Here is a 9,636-nt window from a genome sequence, read left to right on the forward strand (position 1 = left end):
ACTTTGATAAACTTGTTAATTATTTCAACTATTTTTAGTTGATTTCTAGGGCTCTCAAATTATGCCATCAAATAACTTATCATTCCCTGTAATATTCTTCTCTAAAATAATGTTCTCTTGTTGGGGTTTTCTTGGAGTTTCTGGAGGCAGTCTTCGTTTCAGTTCAGTAATCACCCCAAATACAGCCAGGTGTTAAAGTCCAAATCCTTTATTGTCTCCTTCAAAGTCCTATCTCTTTCACTTGGGCCTCTGCCAGTTTTTCTAGAGGCCTTCTGGAGCTTGGTTTCAGTGGAGAAGCTAAGAAGGACAGCCTGCTACCACTTCTCTAGTCTTCCCTAGTTTTGATTCTGGCTGAGCTTGTCTGAGCTTATATGGTCTCTTATCAAGTGTGTGAATCTTGTAGAGCTAGTAAGTACTAAGTACATATACTGAACTAGAGAATTCTTAAGCACTATACTAAATAACCATTGTCTCTATCAATTCCACTGACTTAGCACCTTGTTTCAAGTTCTGGCTCATAACAATTTTCTCATTGTCTATTCTTACTCTTTCAATTTCTTTTTCAGGCCTTATTGATATAGGTAGGTAGTATATATTGCACTATATAGAATTATAATGATCATAAATAATAAATGTGCCTCACTCCTGTTCTTATTGGTTAGGATTCTTGTTTATCCCAATTACACATTATCCATGGTTTTGGTAGATATTACTAATCCTTTTGAGAAAATCTATTGCTTACTCTGTTTTTGAGGTTGGTTTTTAAAGGGAATGGCCATTGTATTTTGTCAAAAGTGTTTTCTGCATTAATATATCAATTTTATTTAAAAAAAATTGATGTGAATAATTATGCTGATTGCTTTCCTAGTATTGAACCATCCCTGAAATCCCAGCATAAATTCAGTTTTGTGATAGTACATGAGCGTGATATATTATTGTACTCTTTGCTAATATTCTACTTAAAATTTTTGCATGAATATGCCTTAGATATGTTATTGCATGAAATTTTTATTGCATCATTAACTAAAAAAATGCATTAACTATTTCTGCCTTCCTGCACTTGATTTTGAGGTTTTTATGCCCTAATGGTCAATTTTTGTATAGGTTCCTTGTACTGCCAAGAAAAAGGTATGTTCCTTTCTGCCACCATTCAGTTTTCTCCAAAGGTCTATCATCCCTAACTTTTTTAGAATTCTATTTAACTCCTTTACTTTTTCTTATTTATTTTGTGGTTCAGTTTATCTACTTCGGAGAGAGAAAGGTTGAGATTCCCGCTAGTACAGTTTTGCTCTCTAATTCTTCTTGCAGCTCATTTAACTTCTTCTTTAGGAATATGGATGCTATACCACTTGGTACATATATATTTAGTACTGATATTATTTCATTATCTATGGCACCTTTAAGTAGGATGTAGTTTCCTTCCTTATCTCTTTAAATAGATCTTTTTTTGCTTTTGTTTGTTCTGAGTTCAGGATTGCTACCCCTGCTTTTTTTTTTTTTTAACTTCAGCTGAAGCATAATAGATTCTGCTCCAGCCTTTTAACTTTATTCTAAATATATCACTCTATTTTAAATGAATTTCTTGTAAACAATAAATTGTAGCATTCAGGCTTTTAATCCACTCTGCTCTACACTTCTGTTTTATGGGAGAGTTCATCCCATTTAATTTATAGATAAAATTACTATCTCTGTACTTCCTGCCATCTTCTTTATCCCCAGTTATATATTTCTCTTCCCTTTCCTTCTTACTATCCTCCCCAGTATTTTGTCACTGATCAACTGATCACTCCCTCCCTCAAACAACCCTCCCTTTTTAAAGTCCTTATTTTTATACATTTCCCCTTCTTCTGTTCTCACTTCTATTAGCTTCCCCTCTTCCTTTTTCCCCTTCCCCTCCAACTTCCCTACAGGTTGAAATAAGTTCTCTGTTAAGCTAAATGTGTTTGATATTCTCTCTTTGAGCCAAATCTGATGAGAGTAAGATTCACACAATGCTCATTGCCCTCCTTTCTTTTTCCCAATTGCAGTAGGTCTCTTTTGCCTTTTCTTCAGATGTGATTTATCCCATTTTAACTCCATTTCCTTTTCTTCCAACAGATTCACTATTCTTTTTCTAATTTCTTTTTTAAAACATCACAATAAAATCAAATTATGCTGGAACCCTCTAAGTATACCTATAACAGAGATACAGATGTCAAGAGTTAAACATATCACCTTCCCATATAGAGATATAAGCTTTTTAACTTTTAAAAAAGTTTTTTCTTTCCTTTTTCCCCTTTTTATGCTTTTCTTGAGTTCTGTATTTGAAGATCAGATTTTCTATTCAGCTCTGGTATTTTCATTAGAAATAGATGGAATTGTTTCATTGAATATCCATCTTTTCCCCTATAAGATGATGCTGAGTTTTGCTGGATAATTGATTCTTAGCTGCAATCCATTTTCCTTTGCCTTTTGGAATATCAGATTACATGCGCTTCAATCTTTTAAAGTGGAAGCTGCTAGTGAAAAAAAATCTCGATTATGACTCCTCATTACTTAAATTATTTTCTTCTGGCTGCTTGTACTAGATAATTAGGTTAGACAATTCTGAAATTTAGCTACTATGTTCCTTGGAATTTTCATTTTGGGATCACTTTTAGGAAGTGATCAGTGAGTTCTTTCAAGGGTTATTTTACCCACTAGTTGTAGGACATCGGGGCAGTTCTCTTTGATGGTTTCCTGAAAGATGATTGCTAGGCTTTTTTTTCTCATCATTGTTTTAAGGAAATCCAATCATTCTTAGATTGTATCTCCTAGATCTAGTTTCCAGGTCAGCTGTTCTTTTCAATGAAGAATTTTACATTTTCTTCTATTTTTTTTTCTTTTTGGTTTTGTTTGATTCTTGAAGTTTCATTGATTCATTCGCTGCCATTTGTTCAATTCTAAATTTTAGTGAATTTTTTTCTTCAGTTAACTTTTTTATCTCCTTTTGTATTTAGCCAATTGAACTTTTATATAAAGTGTTTTGTTGCGTGTTTTTCCCATTTCACAGATTTTTTAAATGAATTATTTTTTTAATATCTATTTTGTAAGGAGTTATATGCTTTTTCCATTTCATCATGTCTATTTTTTAAGGAGTTCCTTCAGGTAATTTCTGTTTTTTTTCCCATACCCTCTTGCAAAGATCTCATTTCCTTTCCCCATTTTTTCCTCTAACTCTTTGAAGATTCTTTTCAAATTCTTCCAAGAGAGCCTTGTGAAATGGGGATCAATTCATATCAGCCTTCTGGATTTCATCTGGTCTTGATTTGCCTTTACGATTCTCAGGGTTTGAGATCTGTTCTTTTTCTCCATAAAAGCTGTTTATGGTGAGAGTTCTTTTTGATTTTTTATCATCATTTTTTTAAAAGGTTGAGATCTGCTCTTAAGATAAAGGGATGATAGTCACTTTAGTTTGCCCTAGGACAGTTCTGCTGACTTCGGAGGCTGGGTAAGTGGGGCCAGATCTTTTATTCTTCTAAGGCTCAGTGGCTCATAACTTGCCTTTTGAATTTGTTTTTTGGTGCCTTACAACAAATCTGCTTAACTACCAGCTTGCAACCAGGACAGAGTAGCCTAAGAGCCTCATGGTATATGGATGCCACAATGTCCTGGCTCCTCACCCCAGCATCCCTGCACTGTGGTAGGGGTCAGCAGCCTTTCTCCTGCCCAATTGAAACAGCCCTTTTCTGAAATTCTTTCAAAGTATCTTCTGCTGGAAATTTGTTGTACTCCAAATATTTGTGGATTCTGTCACTCCAAAACCAGTTTAGAGGCTTAAACTGCTCTTAATCTGAGGGAAGCTCAAATAAATTCACACAGACACTTGTCTGCTCACCACCATCTTTGTTTTGATTTTTTTTTTTTGTTTTGATTCTTATCACTAACTTCCTTAATTTGCCCTCCCTCCTATTATGACCAACTTTTTTTTTTTTTTAGGCCCTTCCTTTCCTATTTTCCTGTTAGTTAAGAGGGATTTCTATCCCAAAATAAGTGTGTTTATATGCTTTCCTCTGAACCCATTTAGATAAGAATTATGTTTAGGCATAGTCTGACCCTCTTCCATTTTTCCCTTCACTATGCTCTTCTTGTCTCATTTATGTGAGATAATTTTCCTCATTTGTCCTCTCCATTCTCTTTTCTCTTGGTGAATTATTCTTTCTCAACTTTCCCTTTTTAAATCATCCAAATATAATTGATTTACACACACGATTATGAAGATTCTTTGTTGGCCTTATAATGATAAAATTCTTTGGAGTTATATGTATCATCTCATATTGGAATGTAAACAGATTAATCTTATATCTCTTATAATTTATCTTAAATGTTACCATTTTATGCTTCTCTTGAGTTGTTTAAATGTCAACTTTTCCTTTCAGTTTCCAATTCTTTAATATAGAAGCTGCTGAATTTTGTGTGATCATGATTTTGACTTATAATATTTGAATTGGCATTTTTTGACTACTTGTAGTGTTTTTATTTTGATCTGGAAGCCCTGAGATTTGGTTGTCATATTCTTGGAAGTTTTTATTTTGGGATTTCTTTTAGAAAGTAATCAATGACCTGTTTAGACTTCTATTTTGTCCTCTTATTCATAATATCTAGAATTTTTTCCTTTATAATTTTTAAAAAATATATGTCTCAATTCTTCTTTTTGTTATGGCTCTCCAATAGTTGATTAATTCTTTGTTTTTTGTTGTTGTCCTTTTTTCCTGAGGCAATTGGGGTTAAGTGATTTGCCCAGGGTCACACAGTTAGAAAATGTTAAGTATCTGAAACTAGATTTGATTTCAGGTCCTCCTGACTTCAGGGTTGATGCTCTATCCACTGCACCATTTATCTGTCTTAGTTCAATAATTCTTAAATTATCTTTTCTTTATCTCTTTTCTTTTTTTTTCTTTCTTCTGCTTCCTTCTTTTTTTTTTTTAATTTTTATTTAATAATAATTATATTGACAGAATCCATGCCAGGGTAATTTTTTTACAACATTATCTCTTGCACTCGTTTCTGTTCCGATTTTTCCCCTCCCTCCCTCCACCCCCTCCCCTAGATGACAAGCAGTCCTATATATGTTGGATATGTTGCAGTATATCCTAGATACAATATATGTTTGCAGAACCGAACAGTTCTCTTGTTGCACAGGGAAAATTTGATTCAGAAGGTATAAATAACCCAGGAAGAAAAACAAAAATACAGATAGTTCACATTCGTTTCCCAGTGTTCTTTCTTTGGGTGTAGCTGCTTTTGTCCGTCATTTATCAATTGAAACTCAGTTAGGTCTCTTTGTCAAAGAAATCCACTTCCATCAAAATATGTCCTCATACAATATCGTTGTCGAAGTGTATAATGATCTCCTGGTTCTGCTCATTTCACTTAGCATCAGTTCATGTAAGTCTCTCCAAGCCTCTCTGTATTCATCCTGCTGGTCATTTCTTACAGAACAATAATATTCCATAACATTCATATACCACAATTTATCCAGCCATTCTCCAATTGACGGGCATCCATTCAATTTCCAGTTTCTAGCTACTACAAACAGGGCTGACACAAACATTTTGGCACATACAGGTCCCTTTCACTTCTTTAGTATCTCTTTGGGGTATAAGCCCAGTAGTAGCACTGCTGGATCAAAGGGTATGCACAGTTTGATAACTTTTTGGGCATAATTCCAGATTGCTCTCCAGAATGGTTGGATTCGTTCACAACTCCACCAACAATGCATTAGTGTCCCAGTTTTCCCGCATCCCCTCCAACATTCATCATTATTTTTTCCTGTCATCTTAGCCAATCACAAGTGTGTAGTGGTATCTCAGAGTTGTCTTAATTTGCATTTCTCTGATCAATAATGATTTGGAACACTTTCATATAAGTGGTAATAGTTTCAATTTCATCATCTGAAAATTGTCTGTTCATATCCTTTGACCATTTATCAATTGGAGAATGGCTTGATTTCTTATAAATTAGGGTCAGTTCTCTATATATTTTGGAAATGAGGCCTTTATCAGAACCTTTAACTGTAAAGATGTTTTCCCAGTTTGTTGCTTCCCTTCTAATCTTGTTTGCATTAGTTCTGTTTGTACAAAGGCTTTTTAATTTGATATAATCAAAATTTTCTATTTTGTGATCAGTAATGGTCTCTGAACTCAAAACTTTGAATAAAAATATTTTTTAAATGGAGGAGAAAGTATTTTAGATTCTATTTCTTAAAATTTACGATCACTTTGTTGGCATTATTTACTTAGAATTAACTGAAAGGATATAAAATGACAGGGGCATTGGATATATGAATTGCACCTGAAAAAAACCTCAAATCAATCTGAACTTTACAGACTTAACTTTAGAAACAAAATGATGTAGCTGAATTCACATATCTTGGAGTCTGCCTTGCATGTATAAGAGGAAGTTTTTATTTTTCATTTTCTTTATAATGTTTATTATGGTGATTTGAATGTTACCCATATATTAATATCACTCAACAATGACCATAGCAACTGCTAGTAACTTTATTGTTAAGATGTATGTTGCTTTATGAATCATGTGAGGATAGAAAAAACCAGAGCAAAATGGAAAAACTATGGGAGAGATAGAAAAAAAAAAAAGAAGTGAACATATCATGTGTTTATTTACATTCAGTCTCCTTAGTTCTTTTTCCAGAAGCAGATGGCATTTTCTGTCTAAACTCTATTGGGACTGCTTTAGTTCACTAAACCATTGAGAAGAAACAGGCATTTCATAGTTTATAATCTCACATTTTTGCTATTATTGTGTACAATTTATTTCTACTTCTGCTTGTTTCATTAAGCATCGGTTCATGTAAGTCTGTCCAAGCTTTTCTAAAATAAGGTTGTTCATCATTTTTATAGAACAATGATATTTTCATTATCTTCATGTACCACAATTTATTCAGCCATTGCCCAAGTGATGGGCATCTGGTTATTTTCCAATTATTTGCTACCACAAAAAGATCTGCTACAAACATTTTTGCATGTGTGGGTCCTTTTCCTCCTTTATGATTTTCTTGGGGCAGACCCAGTAATGACACTGCTGGGTCAAAACCTATGCGCAGTTTGATAGCCCTTTGGACATAGTTCCAGATTGTTCTCCAGAATGGTTGCATCATTTCACATCTCCAATAGCACATTAGTGTCTCAGTTTTCCCACATCCCCTCCATTATTAGCATTGTTTTTTCCTGTCATCTTAGGCAATCTGAGAGGTGCCAAGTAGTACCCCTGAGTTGTTTTAATTTGCATTTATCTAATAAATAGTGATTTAGAGCATTTTTTCATCTAACTACAAATGGCTTTAATTTCATTGTCTGAAAATTGTCTGTTCATATCCTTTGACCATTTATCAATTTTGTTCCATTAAATTAGTTTTATATAAATAAATGTAGTCAAGGTCAGCAGAAAAGCAGAAAGTTAGGGGAATCATTATATAGTTACTGAAATAAAGGTCTATCTTAAATATGTAAAGTACATAGTCAAATCTAGGAGAATATGATTCACCCCTTCACCCCCCCCCACTTATTGTCAAACGATATGAACAGGAATATTCTATTGCAGAAATTATAACCATTTGTACTCATGACTTAGGACTTTCCTGATCGCTTCTTGCAAAGGAGCCTAACGATCCTATCCCAAATTTGCTTGGTTTTCACCACATAGACAATGGGGTTCATCACAGGGGGAATGAGGAAGTGCATGTTAGCCAACAGCACATAAACATGGGAGGGAAGTTTTAGTCCAGTCCTGTGGAGCATAGACAAACTGATCATAGGTGTGAAAAAAAGGACCACAGCACAGAGATGGGAGATGCAGGTGTTAAGGGCTTTGAGACGCCCACCATGGGATGCAATACTCAGGACAGTCTTCAGAATGAGGACATAGGAAAAGAGAATGAGGAGGAAGTCAACAATCATGGTGGACAGAATAACAAACAAGCCAAAGATGCTGTTTATCCTAGTGTTTGAGCAGGAGAGCTTGATGATGTCTGGATGGAGGCAGTATGAGTGAGAGAGGACATTAGAATGACAGAAGCGTAGCCTCCTCAGCAATATGGGAAGGGGTATCTCCACTGCAAGTGACCGTAATAAAATTGCCAAGCCAATCTTGGCTATTACCCCACTTGTAAGGATGGAGGCATAATGCAAGGGTTTAGAAATAGCCACATAGCGATCAAAAGCCATAGCCAGAATCACAGCTGACTCAAATTTCTGGAAAGTATGGATGAAGAACATCTGGGTGAAACAGGCAGGGAAACTTATTTCCCGAGCTTGCAACCAGTAGATCTTTAGCATTGTAGGAAATGCAGAGATAGACAAACCTAGGTCTGAGGCTGACAACATTGCCAAGAATAGGTACATGGGCACATGGAGGCTTCTGTCAGTCCAGATAACCAACATAATAGTGATGTTGCCTGCCAGGGTCATAAAGAACAACATGGTAAAGGGGATAGAGAGCCACATATACATACCCTCTAGTCCAGGGATTCCTGTAACCAGGAAGCTAGAGAATGTAAAGTCTGAGCTATTGAGAAGGGACATCATGCCTGTCTTCAAACTCTGTATTTCTCCCCTGAGGGGGAGAAAGATGAAATGTTTTTAATTGACATTTAATGATAATTCAATTTATTTAATATAAAAATTTCAAGTATTTATTAATAAATAACCTTATGCTTGCCATAAGAGGTGCCAAGAGACATGCCACAAAATTGTGAATTCATATTCTTAGAGAGTTCATATTTTTTAAGAACTTGCATTCATTAGATACTGGTTGCCTATGAAGTACACACTTGTGTGGCCTAAGGAAAAAGTGATGAGCGGAATCTAAAAAGCTTCAGGGATCATGTAGTATCTGCATGAAATGGTGACAGAAAATATTTAAAAATCCACCTCTCTGAAGAAAGAAAGTGTTCCAGGCATGGAGGACAGCCTCTTTATATGTGAGATGGAAGAGTTTTGGAAAGAGATAGCATCCCAACAGACAGACTCAAATTAAACGAAAGTCCCTTGAATGCGACTATGTCTGAATGTTTCCAAAGTTTAGCACAATGCCTGCGATATGGAAGATATTTAATAAAAGTTTATTGACTTGTTTTTAAAGATGATGCAAAATGGAAAAATAGTTTCACTTTTTCAAATCTTGAAGTCTAGAGAAATAACCTCATTTAATTCCAGAGATGAATTCACTAATATGGAAACATATTAATTCATTAACTATATAATTCAAGAATAATCACATTTTTCATCCCTCAAGAATATGACCCAAACAAATTCATGGCAGTCTCTTAAGAGATGTAGGAGTTATTCTCTTTGGAGTTATTCTTACAGATTTAGGGTATCTCCCAAACTCATTGACTGATACAGTGTAGATTGTGGGAAGTACACTCACCTAATAGTTATCCTAAATGTGTGATTTAGTACAAGTTCTTTTTCAACTTTTTGGGCCTCCTTCTCCTTTTCTTCTTCCTTCTCCTCCTCTTTCTTGTCCTCTTCCTTTTCTTTTTTCTCTTCCCTCTTTATTGAAACTTCCTTTTGCAGAAAATTGGAAAGATCAGAGGTTCAATTTTACTTTATGCCTACTCAATATTATCAACAAACTCCAAAATAATTGTCCAAA

The 9,636-nt window shown here is 34.8% G+C and overlaps 1 protein-coding gene across 1 annotated transcript; it reads right to left on the minus strand.

Annotated features, from left to right (window-relative positions):
* Positions 1–7,607: 7,607 nt before the first annotated feature.
* LOC127558119 (olfactory receptor 51G2-like) lies at positions 7,608–8,564 on the minus strand. Its single transcript, XM_051991347.1, has one exon. It carries the CDS (start codon positions 8,562–8,564, stop codon positions 7,608–7,610), a length of 957 nt encoding a protein of 318 aa, XP_051847307.1.
* Positions 8,565–9,636: the final 1,072 nt, after the last annotated feature.

The sequence above is a fragment of the Antechinus flavipes genome, chromosome 3 (assembly GCF_016432865.1).
Source record: "Antechinus flavipes isolate AdamAnt ecotype Samford, QLD, Australia chromosome 3, AdamAnt_v2, whole genome shotgun sequence".
In the NCBI taxonomy this organism is placed as follows: domain Eukaryota; kingdom Metazoa; phylum Chordata; class Mammalia; order Dasyuromorphia; family Dasyuridae; genus Antechinus; species Antechinus flavipes.

Bases quoted from the DNA above. Each gene is read 5' to 3' on its own strand.
- LOC127558119 (XM_051991347.1), bottom strand. From the start codon at position 8,564: ATGATGTCCCTTCTCAATAGCTCAGACTTTACATTCTCTAGCTTCCTG.